The sequence below is a fragment of the Thunnus maccoyii genome, chromosome 21 (assembly GCF_910596095.1).
Source record: "Thunnus maccoyii chromosome 21, fThuMac1.1, whole genome shotgun sequence".
NCBI lineage: Eukaryota > Metazoa > Chordata > Actinopteri > Scombriformes > Scombridae > Thunnus > Thunnus maccoyii.
The window spans coordinates 15,551,601-15,567,965 of NC_056553.1; the positions used below are offsets into that span (position 1 = coordinate 15,551,601).

The 16,365-nt window shown below is 40.3% G+C and overlaps 1 protein-coding gene across 1 annotated transcript in view; it reads right to left on the minus strand.

The window, feature by feature from the left end:
• LOC121888557 (polycystic kidney disease 1 like 1-like) overlaps window positions 1-16,365 on the minus strand; it is a 36,043-nt gene that overhangs the window by 18,831 nt on the left and 847 nt on the right. The window contains exons 2-33 of the mRNA XM_042400162.1: window positions 15,795-15,929; window positions 15,504-15,676; window positions 14,559-14,720; window positions 14,089-14,429; window positions 13,381-13,467; window positions 11,357-12,536; window positions 10,684-10,852; window positions 9,713-9,952; window positions 9,435-9,567; window positions 9,152-9,355; window positions 8,583-8,764; window positions 8,291-8,494; window positions 7,983-8,146; window positions 7,663-7,902; window positions 7,457-7,519; window positions 7,058-7,255; window positions 5,903-5,974; window positions 5,646-5,825; window positions 5,472-5,549; window positions 4,864-5,006; window positions 4,255-4,375; window positions 4,009-4,135; window positions 3,594-3,786; window positions 3,394-3,450; window positions 2,920-3,285; window positions 2,568-2,825; window positions 2,376-2,489; window positions 2,008-2,159; window positions 1,828-1,928; window positions 828-1,026; window positions 589-672; window positions 185-392 (exon numbers count right to left, since the gene is read on the minus strand). Of these exons, the coding sequence (XP_042256096.1) occupies window positions 185-392; window positions 589-672; window positions 828-1,026; window positions 1,828-1,928; window positions 2,008-2,159; window positions 2,376-2,489; window positions 2,568-2,825; window positions 2,920-3,285; window positions 3,394-3,450; window positions 3,594-3,786; window positions 4,009-4,135; window positions 4,255-4,375; window positions 4,864-5,006; window positions 5,472-5,549; window positions 5,646-5,825; window positions 5,903-5,974; window positions 7,058-7,255; window positions 7,457-7,519; window positions 7,663-7,902; window positions 7,983-8,146; window positions 8,291-8,494; window positions 8,583-8,764; window positions 9,152-9,355; window positions 9,435-9,567; window positions 9,713-9,952; window positions 10,684-10,852; window positions 11,357-12,536; window positions 13,381-13,467; window positions 14,089-14,429; window positions 14,559-14,720; window positions 15,504-15,676; window positions 15,795-15,929 (6,328 nt within the window). The remainder of the gene's footprint in view (window positions 1-184; window positions 393-588; window positions 673-827; window positions 1,027-1,827; window positions 1,929-2,007; window positions 2,160-2,375; window positions 2,490-2,567; window positions 2,826-2,919; window positions 3,286-3,393; window positions 3,451-3,593; window positions 3,787-4,008; window positions 4,136-4,254; window positions 4,376-4,863; window positions 5,007-5,471; window positions 5,550-5,645; window positions 5,826-5,902; window positions 5,975-7,057; window positions 7,256-7,456; window positions 7,520-7,662; window positions 7,903-7,982; window positions 8,147-8,290; window positions 8,495-8,582; window positions 8,765-9,151; window positions 9,356-9,434; window positions 9,568-9,712; window positions 9,953-10,683; window positions 10,853-11,356; window positions 12,537-13,380; window positions 13,468-14,088; window positions 14,430-14,558; window positions 14,721-15,503; window positions 15,677-15,794; window positions 15,930-16,365) is intronic.

Genomic DNA, 16,365 nt, shown 5'->3' on the forward strand with positions numbered 1-16,365 from the left:
AGCAAGAATATCCTGGTATCAAAGTACTGCAAATGTCATTTAGATAAGACAGCAGCATCCAAATGACGACCCTTATGGTCATGACTGATCATGATCAATTATTAAAGAACCACAAGTCAGCTTCAATAAATTAAAAGCAGTGTGACCAACTCTGCTGGTCTGAAGGAACAAATGACAGCCTTACCTTTGCACTCATACTGGCTGCAGAGTAGAGACCAGTGTGGATGGTTACAGCATAGAGGTATGGGTCACATAGAGAGTTGTCAATAAGGTAGTGGACTCTCTGATTCTTCTCGGAGACGACGTCAGCTCTCCTACACACCACCAACCCCGGGACGTACAGGCAAACACACAGCACCAGCACACAGAGCACTGTCACATCACTGGACACACTGAGGTGACAGAGAGGGGGGAGAGAGGAGGCACAGGAGGGTCTTATTGTTTTATTGAATGAGCACAGACATACAGAATGATGTTTGTGTCGTACAGGACCATGTGCTAGTAAAGAAAAGGTCCAAATTACTGCTACAGTTAAAGTAACAGAGAAATTTGTTTTGCTCTTTTTGAGCCTCAGGAGGATGAGGTCACCTTAGGAACGGATCCAGATCGACTGTGTCATGGCTGCTCTGGATCTGCTGCTGCACCACAGTCAACAGCCTCAACTGGTGACAACTGAGACAAACAGGAAATACAGAGAAATATGAAGTGATTAATTTCTGTAAAACATCACACTGTGTAGTTCTTTTTTGCAGTGTGTGTGGGTGTTTTAGTGTCTGTGCATAACTGCATGTTTTCATGCCCCCACACACACACAACCCCTGCCTTACCTGCAGTTGACTGTAGTATTTGTGTCTGCCTGGTGTGTTCTGCAGCCAATGTGTGTCCAGGCCCCCTGGTGGCCATTCCAGGACAAACACAGGCTGCTGTCCGCTGTGAGACTGTAGTTGACCTGGCTGCTCAGGTGACTGTGTCTGGGTGGCTTCGCAAAGTCAGCATTCAGCAGGGCCAAGTAACAAACACCTGGAGCTAGACATTTTTTATGATTGTTTAAAACATTCACTGAAATTACATGTGAAATGTCAAAACAAGTACATTTTCTGAGACACTTATTGCACTGAATGAGCATTGTCTTGGCAACTAACTGTCAAATGGTGAATAATAATCAGTTTAATATGATCACAACACACTTTCTATGTTATATTTTGTCTTTCAGAAAAACAGAGGAAATTGGATTTTAAAATTTTGATCACAAGTATCACTCAAATATCTACAAACTATGAGACATGTTGGACACACATTTTAGACACTGATGATACAGTATACCTCTTTTTTACATATTACATGCTTAAACCTTGTTTGACTATTTGAGTTACACATTCTGCTTCAAAGATTTATTCAGAAAACATGAAGATTTTTTTTGTGGATGATGAATGAGAGCAGGAGGGAGAGGAAATGTAAAAAAACGAAAACTAATATAATGTGCAACATTTATTATATTAAATGAGCATTGGATTGGCAACTTTGTGACTGTCACATGTTAACCCTCTAATGTCATTGCAACACATTTCCTATGTTGTCAATATCTGTCACAAATACAGAGGAAATAGGATTTTTATGACAAGTAAAACTCCCAGAATGACAAGGATCAACTGAAATATGTGACAGATATTTTGAGTGTTTTACACTTTGCTAAAGCCTTGTTTAATTATTTCAGTTACACATTCTGTATAAAAACTCTGTTAATGGATGATAAGTCTTATACTTTATAGAATGAGCAGAAGAATGGTGACAGAGCTGAAAACTGGATGGAACCAAAACAAATCTTACTATGGAGGTAGGACGGTGGCAGAGTGATGCGAGTGCTGTTGCTCTTCCAGCGGTGAATCCTGTGCAGATGGTGCATGCTGGGAGTCGGCCTCTCAAACATCCTGGCGCAACAGAGAGTCAAGGTTTAACTTTGTGGCACATACAGTAGATTAACCATGTTGTCTCTAATGCTCTACCTACCTGAAGAGCAGCATGATGGGAAACGTCTTGTTGGGTGGCGGTGCAAACACCACACTCAGCTGGACGGCCTGCTTCAAGTGCTCCTGGGTAATGTTGAAGCTGTGGTAGTTGATCTGGCTGCGCAGGAGGACAAACTCACGCACAGAGCTCTCCTACAGCACAGATGTGATCACATGTTGTAGTTACTTCAGTCCAAAAACATCCCCTCTATAGCTCACATGGTTGAAGATCATCCACTGAAAGGTAATCCTCAATTTCACTGATAACTAGCATTTTCTAATGTTGCTGGTCACTTTTATCTATAAAATATTCTTTAGTGATAAAGTGGAGTTGCTGAAAACAACAGAAAAGAAGAAGTAGTCACATACATTTCTTGGTGGTTGTTGTAGCTTGATGTTGATTGGCTGAAAGAGGGTTCGAACAGGAATTTTTCTTCTCGTGCTGCATTCATACAGACTCAGGTCAACCACCGGTCCACTCAACTGGAAATCAGCAGAGGAAAATGAGTATAATGCCTTCCCTTTAATCACTTAAGTGTCAAATTATCATGCCAGTCTCACCCTTCCAGGATAGCGGGTCAAGGTGTAAGGGCTGTAGGGGAGCTCAGTGAGCAGGCTGAGCACACATGGTTGACGCTGTCTGCTCTCAGTCTCTCCTCTATGACCAACAAACAGAAGCTGGATGAGGGAGGGAGGCATGTAGAAGGTGGTTGTGTCACTGCTGATGACTGTGGAGGTTTGGTTTTGGTATGTGACATAGAGGGACATGAGACTGGTGTTGACTCTGTGCTCCTGGATCTTAGAGAACAAGATGTACTTCTGAAAAAAAAAAGACAATTGATGTCAGTCGAGAGATAAATGGAAGTGCAAAAAAAGTTAGTGAGTGTAAGGAAACAAGTTTGTTTTTTCTCACCAGCATCAGATCTGAAGCAGTCTGCAGAATATCATCTACAAGCCGCATCACCTGCTTTGTTGAAATAGATGTTTTAATAAAAACACCACTGGATGAGTCTGATATGCAGCCATTTGGATCAGCTATGGCATTTCTTATGTTTTCACCAGTATGTGAGTCTGATTCCATTTCTTGTGTAATGTCAGCACTGTTGGTTGTGAAGTCATAACCGGTGACAGCAGCCTGCAGGCTGTATGAGAGCAGGGTGACCAGGCTGTTCAGCGTCTTCTGGTCCAGATGGTACCAGACAGGAACACTGGACTCAGAAAACTGCTCTGAGATGGCCTGAATGTGAGCTCTCACCCGTCTGGCACTGGCTAATGTTACCTAAGAAGGATAAAGCAAGTGTGAGAAACAATTTTCATCTTTCAGCATGAATCTATCAGCATCTGTTTGTGCATTAAAGTCAATGAAAGAAGGCAATCGTTCACCTACCTGACTTGTGACCTGTAAAAGGTCGTTGAGAATGTAGATGCTGTCCACCATTGATACCTGGGATTAAATTACATGTTATCAAAATGCTTGAAAAGTTGGACAAGTTTGTTGAGATCTAACTGAGTGAGAGATGCTTAAACAGAATATTTGAGGGAAATATGAGTGTTATTTCGGTCAGTCTTGAATATATGTGTGGGCACCTGTTCGCTGCTCTCGAGTTCACACACTGTACAAATGAGTATATTGCGTATGCGTCTCTGTGCGTGTGTGTTGGCCTCAGTGTCCATGCTGAGTCTGTTCAGAATGCTGGAAAGGAGACTAATGTAGTTACGGATCTCCACACTGTTCCCAAGCTGCACCAGAGCTGACAGGTTCTTCAGACCTGACTCTGAACTGGAGAGAGAGAGAAACTAGTAACACAACAATACAAAATATTGACAAAAACTGACAGTTGACTTGCTTAGAAACCTAAATGAGCAGGGTTATGAGTACCACTTCCTGATAAGGAATACTTAAAAAGGGGTTTAAGTTTTAATTAAGTGTTTTATTGATTTATAAATCAATAGTAAGTCATTTGTAAGTTGTTGAGTTGTTAGTTTGTGAAACCTTCCTTACAGCTCCAGATCAGGATCATGATGGGAAGAGGAGTCTCTGAGGAAGCTTGGCTGGACTTGGACGGTGACAGGACAGGGTTTAGTGGCTGTTCCATACGTGCTGCTTCTGATCTTTGTGTAAATAGTTACTGTGGAAACAATGACGTTCAGTCACTCAAACAATCAAAGGGAAATTGCTGTGATAATATGTTTTGATAAAACATCTGTGTGGAATTTAATAGTCATGAATCAATGTCAGTATGTTTACCTTTATTGTCGTCGCTGCGGTCTCCAGAAGGAAGGCTGAAGTAGTACTGGAAGTCTCTCCCCTGATACAATATCCTGGGAGGTCTGTTTCCGACACTGAAGCTGTACTCATACAGTAAGTCCTTCGGCACACACACACACACACACACACACACACACACAACTTGAGGGTGAGGGTTGACATGAAGGGAATCATGTAAAGAAACAAAAGCTGGAGAGAAGTAGATACATTTGTAGTTTGTGATGTTCAGATTCCTTGAGCGTATTTAGCGTGTAAAAATCTGGGACAGTGGATTAGTAAGTGTGATGTAGGATTTTTTTTTTTAAAAATGTCACTACATCTTAGCATGTACTTATGGCACCATTAAGCAATCACAACTTCACTGTGAGTGGCAATTTAGCTCCCTTTGCTTCAGCGATTGAGAGTATTCTCAAGGACTAAAAATACATTTAAAAAGTACTACTGTTCAAAAGACGATCAAATTAGCCTTTACTTTTTTTCCTGCATTGAAAAACCACTCCCACACAGAGAAAGTGAAATAAGTAATAAGTTTAAGTGCTTGGTCATTTACTTTTTTGTGTAAATGTGTTTATGTGAGATGGGAGATACCTCTTTCCCCGAGGTGCAGAAGATGCTGAAGTGTGTGTATAACTCCGACCCTTTGATCGGTTGCACCTGGCACGTCATTCCTTTTGGAGCAGGGTTGGTTTTTAAGAATATCTGAGTCCGGCCCAGAAAACTACTTTGAGACTCTGAGTTCAAAAGATAAAACAGAACAACAGTGTTAGCATCCAGATCCATCCCTTCAGTATTTCTTTGGAAAACAAATGATGGGCTGACACAGAATCAATGTCAGTGTCAACCTCTTACAGGACAATTAGAACATTACATTTTGCACTGAGCAGATTCATTCGTCTGTGATGACTGCAGTTTTCCCTTGCTGCTGTTATTTCATTGACATTGACATTATCTGCAACAATAAATTTGTATATCATAGCTCCTTTGTGTTTGGAAAGAGCTGTCTGGCCTGTCTTTAATGACTCATTTTGACTTTCAATACTTTGAAATACTTTTACAACTGAAACAATGACCATAATCAACAAAAATACAACTTTCAGTTTCCAGTTGACCCCCTTACCACTCATAGTTAAGATGTATAAATTAACTTTTATGGGTTTGTGTATTGCCTATTGCATTTTAGCAAAAATTAAACTTACTGGCAGTAACCCCCAACATGTATCTGCTCCCCGGTCTCAGACTGAACGGTCTGAAGCTGAGCAAAGGGGAGGAAATTCCTGTAAAGACGGACAGAGAGAAAATTATGACTAAAAACTGAGATACAGAAAAAGAGAGAGGAAATATGTGTTTGTGGAGTTTTCTGAATAATGTACCTGTGTAAGTGTAGGACTCAAACAGCGCTCTGTCTACTGGGTCTCGAGGTAAGTCAAGCAAAGTTGACTCCTGGATCACCATAGACGGCCTGGAATCCACCAGATTACTCCCCTCATCGACATGTGATGCTGGATCAAACACTGAGTCATCTTCTGGACTGAAGGTGTCATCATCAACACCTGAGAATACATACAAGTTAATATATAATCTTTTACACATGTGACAATTTGCATATACACACACATACAGTATGTACCTGTGGGTCTTCCTGCTGAGATTCCTGGGTCTCCCTCCTCTGTGCTCAGGAAGGGAACATCATAATCTGAATCTATAAGAGCAGATCAGCTTTAATGCACATTGCAGATTCACACTGAAAATCTGCACATAAAAGAAGTTACTAATTATGTTAGGATCAGACACAGACACGAAGTGGTTTGGTTTCCTATTTTTACATGGTAGCATTTTACTGAGTTGGTTGTTGGTTTAGAAAACTTTTTTTCTCATGTACTGGCTGCTTTTCTCCTTACAGTTCATAAAAAAATATTTTTGTTACAGCTGCTGTAATCAATATTTTTATATTAACAATGGATGAAATTACTATGTGAAATGTGAAAGGGGTTGCTGGTAGCAATAAACCCACAGACAATTACAACTTGACTCTGCAGTTTGCCTCAGCTCTGCAGGCTTTTTTGGCATCTTTCAGCCAGCATGGTTTTGGTTTTACCACCTGCAACTTTAACGTTACTGTTTGGTTCAGTCTTACCGCTCTCACAAGCATAGCATCAGTGTCAGTTTTTAGTGGAAAGCTCTTATAACCTGGTTATATACTATTCTCCTACTACCAAACAACAGACAGGCAAAGTTAGCAACTGACCAGTGTAAACATGACTCCAAAAAAATGCTAATGTTGCTCAATATCTGCTGGATGTGTAAATAGGCAACTGTTTGCTAACAGGTTTGCTATATCTACTGTATAAGATGATAATGTGTCAATGTGGTGATAATAGCTTGTTTCTGCTGCCCCCAAGTGGCTAAAACAGTGGTTAATGCAGGTTTAAAACATCCATGTTACACCTAGTTTTCACTAACTGTGCCTGATTAGACATCTTTTTGGACTGTGTATATGTACACAGCCTGTGCTCGGTCCACATTGACCTCACATTCTGTTGCACCGGTTAAGGTGAGACAACTTAGACCTTTATCAATCTTATTAGTATATGTATTTTGACCTCACATCATTTTCCACCCAACTTCAACCAGAACAGAGGTGTAATCAGCCAGAATGACTGAGAACACCCGTGCATGTGTGCAGGGCTTTTAACCACATCATTCAAAGACCAGATTCAATTTCAATTTGATTTTGATTGACCGCGGCTGTGACAGCCAAAGTTTCAGCTACGTTTTTTCTCACCCAGTCCATCTCCCACATCACCACTCTCCAGGACAGGAAAAGAAAACTCCCAGTCAGTAGAGGAGTCTGAGTCAATAGGGAATTTGCTGATAACGTCACCCTGGCTGCTACCATTGTCAAGGGCAAGTGGCGAATATTCAGTTGAGGAGTACAGAGGCTCTAGAAACTCTCCCAGAGGATGATAAATGGACTCCTCTCCTGGACATAAAGAGGATATTCTGTTAAATAATTCATAAACTACCTATTTTACTGTAACTATGACCTTGCACATAATTACTTCTTGTAGGTTTCCTTATTGATGTCCAGGACACAAACACTTTGGGGCTTTTTTTTTTTAAATATTGGATTACAATAAAAGCTAGCAGTATTATGGTAGTATAAACAGCTCCCCACTATTACCTGACTCTGCTGTTCTTATGTTGACTGGAGAAGAGCTGAGGAGTGGCTCAGGGTCTGTCAAACCTGTGTGAGGATTAAAAGGGAGACGTCAAATTTAGTGAGTTATACCGTTGGTACCCTCAGGATTTGTTTTTACTGAGGTGATCACTTGTGAATTGGCTCAGAGGTTGCCATTTTTATCCCCCCAGTCACATTTAATAACACACCGGCGATGTGTAACATGTTTCTGTTCTTCTTTAATGATGTCTCGCTGTCAGTCACATTCGGATTTTGCTTTTTGGCTGCAGTTTCAGAAGCATTCTCACTCAGGGGGACAGTATGAGTGTAGTGTGAAGCATCTGCAGCAGGTGGATGCAGGGTGGATGTCCCAGGAGTCTGAGGAGAAGTAGCAGGACCCTCACTGATGGTGGAAGGAGCACTGAGATCCACTGTGTAACAAAATGGGACTAGAATAGAGCAGAATAGGATATAATATGCTGAAAATGTCTCTAACAAATGAAACACTGGCAATTTACAAGTGTTTTACCTTCTGTGACAGGTTTGGACGAAGCATTGACCAAGTACAGGCTCCAGGTGTACTGGATGTTTTGTTGGGAAACATCACAGTCTTCACACAAGGCACTGACAGAGAAAGACTGATCCCAGTTCGTTTGGTCTCCTCGGCACTGAGGGCAGTAAACTGCTACCTTTCTGGATTGACATGTATTTGAAACATTTAAGTACATGTTAAAAGTCAGTTCAGGTTAATTCAAAGCAATCTTCAACTTTCCAAAAATACTGTGTAGTTATAGTCATTGGGATACAGTGATATAGTTTTTGTTACATAATTCATACCTAATTACATTTGATGTCACTGTGAGGAAGGTCTCTGTTGAAGCTGAATGCTCTCCACTGCTGACGGTGAGTGTGAACCGAAACTGGTCAAAGTTGTGTTTTAGGAAACTAGCAGGAAACGTGAGCACAGAGGAGGAAGTGGTAACGTGTTGGTTGAAACAGGATCCGGTGATGGAGCTGACTGGTTTACATGCCCAGCTGAAGCTATTAAGAGAAAATTAAAAACAGAGTCAAGTTCGGATGTACATTTGAACCCGATTGAAAATTGGAATGCAGTGCAGTTTCTCTCTACCTGACTGGCTTCATGGGGAAGTCAGGGTTGTAAGATCTCTGCCCGTCCAGGGTTACCACGGTGGTGTTTCTGTTGTTAATGAAGATGTTGGTGCCGCCCTGAATGGACGCCACAGGAGGGCTGGGTATCACTTGAACTCTCACACTGTAGTTACTGTACACCACATTGCCGACAACCTGAACCTGCAGAGCAACAGCAGCTACAGGGTCAAATCACAATCACTCATATTAATTAATTGTGTCTGCACTCAATTTGCTGCGAAATGTGAGGTTGTACATGGGCCAATTTACATTTTATAGTATTTTCTTGTATCACAGTGAAAAACAGTCAACTGAAAATGTCGGAATTTTCACAATAACAATAACATTTGTTTGGATTAAAACAAAACAGGATGGACTCTAACTATATTTTCAGACAGTTCAAGGAGTCTGTGCACCATTTGATCAATTATAAACATTCCTTATCTTACTATTTGACAACCCACCAACAAAACATTGATATTTTAAGGCTGTTAATTGTGATGAGTCTCCTCTCTCCTTCATGCACAACAGTTTTCGTTGGCTACTTACCCTGGCTATGGCAGTGTAGGTGTCATAGTGCAGGAGATGGCTCGGCAGTATGAGGCTCTGTCTGTTAGTGTTTGTGAGAGTCAAAGGGAAGACCTGGCCTGCAGAGTCAAACAAGGTCCAGGTGTAGTGAAGGCCTCCTGATTTGTCACAGTCAACTTCAGTCTCATAGGTCACCCCCAGATGGAGAACCTCGTATCTTCGCACCTAGAAGACGGGATCTTTTTAGATATACTCAGCCATACTCTGATGAGATAAAGATGACAGTCATGCTGGTGAAATGTACCTGTAGTTTGAGAGGCCCCATGTTTTTGACTGGTGGAGGCTGACATGGCTGGTCCACAACAAAGATGTGGCTGCTCAGAGAAGCAGAGCTCACCAGGTTAGATACAATCACTTCCACTGTGAACTCACCTGTCCTGCGGAGAGAAACACATACAATTCATGTACAGAAGCACAAATACACATTTCAGTTAAGCAGATATACCATGCACATTTGAATTTGCCTGAGCTAACTTAAAGCTAACGCTACATCAAGATTCATAGTGAAACTTTCTTGCTCACTCGTGGAAGATGTGCTGCTCTGTGCTCTGTCCCAGCCTTGTTGTTCCGTCTCCAAAGCTCCACAGGAAGATGACATCGGTGCCCATGTTGACCCGGCAACGCAGCGTCACTGTGTGGTTCTGCAGGACAGAGGCCCGGTGGACAAGCCTGTTGAGCTTTACTGCTCTCTGGATGACCAGCGGGAACACTTCAGAGGTGAGGGAGGTCCGACCACCAGACACAACTACGACTACATCATACCTACATCAAAGAGAGGCGGATTTGAATGGTGGATTTAAGTGTCGTAAATACTATCCTGTGTGCTATCAAAGGTTCAGGATAAGATATATGTACTGTGTCTACATGTATTTTAGTTATTTGTTGTTCTCTCACTACAGTAATGAGATAGTTTTGATGATTTAATTGCTTAAATATCTAAAAAAAAAAAAAAAGTCAGAAGATTAGGAATTTATAAATGTATATTTAGGATTTTAAATATCTAAAACTGAAATCCTGCACATGCACCACTGTGTTTACATGCCTCAGTATATACACACTTAAACTGAGTTTGTCCTCATTTTTTCGACACAGTTTACAGTAACGTAAATGCACAAGCTCTTAAACTGATTACTTGAGGTATCCACATAATTTGCAAATGGAAAAGTAATCACATCCGTTGTCACCAGATGTTGACTGTAATGAGACACAAATATTTTACCCTTCTGGCTCTTATGAATGGAAAAATGGCTTTAGTTAAAGGAGAAACACAACATTTGAACACTTGAAAAATGCTATTAGAGTCACATTCACAGAGGTTAATCTATAAGTCTGGAAGATTAGGAGCACTTTTGACATCATTTTGAAGTCATAAAAAATAGTCACATAATTAATTTGAACAATTTTTTGGTAATTAATAATAGAATAAATCAGCTACATTATAGTCAAAACAGCACCTACACTGTATTTCAAATATTTGTTTCTGTGTGTTGTACCTGCCGGGAGTGTAGTATCTTTTGGTGATGGTCTTTGAGGTGGTTCTGGCGGATTTTGAGTCTCCGAAGTACCAGAGAAACTCCACAGGGACTGGGACATCAGCTACAACCAGGAAGGTTATATCTGTGTTTGTGGGATAAGCTTGTTGTGCTGCATGAATCCTCACAGCTAGAGGACAAAACAGATTTCATGGTCGACATGTTATGTATTTGTCACAGAAATGTAAACACTCCATGACAGAGAGATGAAGAAATACTGCTGTTTTAAACAAAATGATGTTGTCTCAAGAAAGTGGTAAATAAGAGAAAAATGTGGAAAAAAGACAGATTAAAGGATGCATTATGAGCATTCATTTACTTAATTATGTTGAAGCTTACATTTTCTTTGACAGTGATAAACTTCCAAAAGTTAGCCTATCAACACCTTTGCAGTGTCACATTCAGATTAAAGGAGATACTTTGATTGAACTAAAGCTGTATGTAACAAAGCAGCTGTTTTGGGTGGTGCTTGTACATTAAAAAATTCATTAGGGAATTATTTAAGAACTTTGTCACAATGAAAGATAAACATAAAAAACATAAAATCTGAGTTTATATTATATTTTTCTTAACATTTACAAGAAATAAACGTGTATGTTTTGTACTGCTCAGTGAGTGTCAGTTACTTCCTTACCATTGTCAGTAAGGTTGTGAACAGGCCTTTGACTAGTGGGTGGTTGCCAGATTGGATTAACTTGTGGTGACGGCTTCCGTTTCCCCTCAACACGTACTGTCGCGCTCTTGTTCTGAGAAGAGACTCGATTCTCAGCTCGAAGCTCAACCACAACTGTCCCAGCATGGTCAAAAAACAAAACCACTGCTGCCTCCTCTTCTGCAGCGTAGTTGCTGTTTCTGTACAGTACTGTTGCATTCACCAGCAGAGACACAGTTACATTCGACCCTGCTGTGACGCTAAATAAAACTGAATGTTTTCGATTTGTTGTGATCACACTTGGAACCTTTAAGACCAGCTCTTCAACTGGATCTTGAACCAGTATGTGAGTGTGGAAGGAGGCCCAGCTGACTGGGTTAAATGACTTAACTGTGACATTATAACTCCCTGCTATTGGAAGAGACACATTTATGTTCCAATTTTCAGTTGTTCTGTTAATCACAACAGCATCATCCAAACTAAAAGTCCAAACCACTTTCGACTTCACACAGCTGACAACCTCCAGGCTGAATTCAGTCTGTGTCAGAACTACTGACATCCAACTCCCAGAAGGCCTCAGGGCTCGTATACGCTCATATACCATCAAGGCTGGAGGCAGGACAGTGAAGAGCAGCACTGATGAAGGATCAGCGGTGGAAAGGACAGACGCTGTGAGGTGATACTGTCCTGCAGCGGTGGGGAGGCGGCAGTGAAGGTGGAGGTGCAGACGGCAGCTGGAGCGGTTGGATGTGTGAAGGTGGTGTAGAGGGATGAGGCCGTTAGGGTGGGGATGTGAGTGGGTGCCACTGTGACAACGGATGTTATTGTGGTGTTGACTGAGATTGTGATCATAGTTGATGTTTCCATGGCTACCGTTGCTACAGTTGTGATCATTACTGTTTTCCTGGTTGGTAATTTTTCCTGTATGATTCTCAGCTTTATTAATGTTAGCGGTGTTGTTGCTGATGTTTTCATTGCAATTAGTTAAGTCACTTCTGTCATCATCATTTTGGTTGTTGTCGCTGTTCAGTGTGAGGTTGAGAAGAAGTAGGTGCTTCATGGTGGTGAGCAGCTGCACGTCTACAGAAATGCCCTCTCCTACACTCAGCTGTTCCCCAGACACACTCACTCTTAGGTCAGAGACAGCAAGACGCACAACCACCTGCAAATGCACACACCCACATCACACAAATGTGAGATTAAAGGATAAGTGTGGTCATATTTTACATTTTCTTTTTGTCAGACCCCATTAAAGATACCAAAATCAACAATGAGTTGATCATACTGAGAAGTGTAGCCAAAGTCTGATGTAGCTCATTTCTCTGTGCCTTAGACCACGATTGCTGTCCAAAAACAATTAAAAACACATTAATGTGCCACACTGTTGCACTGTGTGACATGTTCCTTCATTAGGATGAACATGGGCACTGTGGTTTGTTTGGACTGTCCCACATACACCGTCCTGCTGTGGTAAATACTTGCTAATACAACAAATGTATATTAATCCGCAGGTGAAAATAGCTCCTAACAAATACATTATTTGCTCCTGTTTGAGTCATTTTTGCAAAAAACTACAGTGCCCAGCTGTTTGAGGAAATGATACAGCCTTTTTTTAAAAAAAAAAAAAAAAAAAAAAGCAAAACTATAAATTTGTGACCTGTTTTTAGAGATCTGTGTGTTCCGTAGGAACCAGTGGGCTTGAGGCTGTGAGCCAGAGACAGGCTGGGGAAGTCGTAAAGTATAGAGCGACAGATGGAAATGTGCTAGTAGCTAAATCTGGCACAACACATCTCTTCTCCTTATGTGAGATGAATGATTTTTTGTATTTGGTCTCTGACAAATAAATCTAATAAATTAAACTAATCAGATTAACATTTTGTTGGTTTTGGTCTTTTTTATGAGATTTGTTGACAATAAAACAGATTTAGAATATTACCAGATGTATCCTTTAATCATTGATGCCACATGAAGAAAACGTTTTTAGAGAATGAAAGCAGAATACTCACAATATGGATTGTCTCCTGCGTCCATCCAGAGGTAGTGGAGGCATTTACTGACACCACGTGAACTCCTTCTGTTTCAAAGGTCCAGTTCTGAGGGCATTTAGAATTACATTTCCTCAGTTGCCAGATTAAAAACATGACAGACGGTGTTGAGCCCTGTCCTGGAGATTTTTCACTGTTAAAATTGGACTTCTTTTTTTTTTTTACATCAAAAAACACCTTTCTTGACAGCCTAAATCACCAAATGGGACTGCAATAGACAACAGCATTCATTTTACACTAACAGAGGCCCCATAAATTCATACTATGTGATTTTTGGTGTAGTTTTAGTGTCATATATCCTTAACTACTAAGATTAATCAAAATGAAACTCCAGCATCTTCTAAAAACCACAAAATGAGCTCTGCATCAGAGACAGCTTTAAGCATTTCTCCCTTAAATCCTGAGTCTGGGTACCTGAGTTTGGTATAAAGCAATAACAAATAGGCCGCTAACACTTCTTCTATCAACTGTCTCTTGTTGTGATTTAGGGCCAACAATGTGCCAAAGGTGCCTCATGTAGCTTAGATAATGAAGTTTCCTTAATTCATGAGCAAAAGAATAACTTTACAGACCTTGTATACGAATAAATGTTGAAAATATATGCTGATCAACTTAATTTTGAGATACATTTGCATCACATAGTCGTGCTATATTCTCTGTCCTACATACCATAGTACTGTTCAGACAGTCAGTGTTGGGGAGGCAAGCTGTCTTTACACTCGTCCTCTCTTCTTCCACCCCCTTGTTTTCCTCCCTCTCTCTGTGAGTAAACCACCAGGAGAACTCTGCCTCCAGCCCATCAGCCACATATGCCTGTAGTGTGACAGGGTCACCCACGTATGCTGCCTTCACAGTCACATTGTGGGAGTTCATCTGTAGGAAGGGGATGCAGGAGGGGACGCCCAACGGGCCATGAAGCAAAGAGATCACCAAGGTGTCAGGAAATGGCTGCAAGACAGAGAGCTGGAGGGTGGAGGAGAGTCTGGATAGAGGGTTGGAGACGCTGATGTCTACAAACAAAATAGAGGGGTGGAGAGGTGGTAGGTGTTAGGTCAAATATGTAATAATTAATGTTTAAAAATATATTAATCCCTCAATTTTTAATTACTGAACAAAACAAGTTTGCTCTTGTGCCTTACTGATTTCATGTTTTCCTGAAGTTTCCAAAATCCAATCAGATGACACAGCAAAGGAACCATCATCCAACACGCTGACATGATGTGAACTTTGACCTGCAGTGGTCGTCCACAGAAACTCCACATTGACATGAGAGAGGCTCTCCTCTCCCAGACCCACAATCCCTGAAAATAAAAACAAAAACCTCATTCAGAAAAAAAGTGCTTAAAATTATGTATGTATATATTAAACCAGTAACAGATAATATATATGTATATTTTTGCCTCTGTGTAAGTAGATTCCTTTAGATAAAAATCTATGATCAACCACATTCTGGATGAAATACTGCTCACCACCACATTAAGAAAAACATTTTCATAAAATAATTATTTTAAAATTGAATCTAAATCAATTACCTGAATGCATTTGATCTTTACTAATATTAATGCATTATACATTTGGCAATCATCTTGATTTTTTAACACATTATAGCATGGTTCTGCAGCAGCTTTAATATGTATATAACTTTTTTTGTAACATCATTATAACACATATAGTATTTTCCCCTACAAGGCTTTAACTGTGGTTTGCAGATGTATTATTTTTATGTTTGCAAAAATGGGGGAAAAAGCTTATTAAAATATAAATAAAAATAAATGTTGTCTCTCTAAAATTAAGTCTAAAGTTGAAGCTTCCACCAGACTTTTCTTCTGCAATAATAACACTTTTATCTATACCTTTCATTCAATGAATGAAGCTAAAAAATACTTAACATAATATCAAAAAACACAACAGATGACAATTTTTTAAAAATAAAAAAAACAGCAGACAATGTAACACAACTGGGAAAAAAAAAAAATTTCCTTTCATTGTTAACTTAAACAAACCTCTGTGTCAAGTGAGACACAGCAGCCACTGTATGCATATTTCCAGGAACAGAACCTACAGTGTGTAAAGTAGCAGCTGACCTGTGGGCTGGTTGGGGCGTCCAGCCAGGTTTCCAGAAACCTCCAAGACAAAAGTTTTCCCAGCATGCACTCTGTCTGGAGAGGTAGACACACTGATGCTGTGCAGAAAGGGTCCTTCAGTTCTGTAGAGTGCCACATTTCCCTTTCCACCTCCAACAGGCAGGTACAGCACACTGGAAAAGAAAAGAAAAGAAAAGTAAAGAAACGTTTTACTTTACTGAGGAGATAGTTACAGATAGAATATTGAAAGAAAACGGAGAAGGAAATAGAAAATGCCGCAGCATATCTCACCTTCGTCCCTCACTTTCTCCTCTGATGTCCTTTGACCCTCCATGGGAAGATATGTTGAAGCACCCACTGACTATCCAACCATGCAGCTGGTTACCACAGTAACATCTCTCTAATGTTAATGCTGCAGTCTGGTACCTTCAACAACAAATACTGAAGGTTAATATAATACTCTCCAAAATAGTGTCTAAGTGCTGCACACCTCCTGCTAACATGTCTTGTGTTTTAGAAAGATGTTGGGAATCCAAGATGTGATGCATTAAAATCTGGTGATTAGAAAACATGTTAAGTGCAAAAGTCAGCCAATCTCTCTTGAGTCCAGAGGTCAAGTTAACATTTATTTTCCATGTTTTAAGGCTTTTTGGTGATTGGAAATGCTTTTAAATGCTAAGTTTTAAACCATTTTTGATTTTTTTTTTCATAGCAGAAAAAAGAAATACTGGGGAAAAAATGAGCTGTCCTGTCATATATTTTATCTAAAAGAAATCGGCCTGTTGATTGAACTTTTATACTACAATATATTTCAGAGTGAGAACATGTCATCTACGTAAGTGCTTGATAATGTTTATAAAAA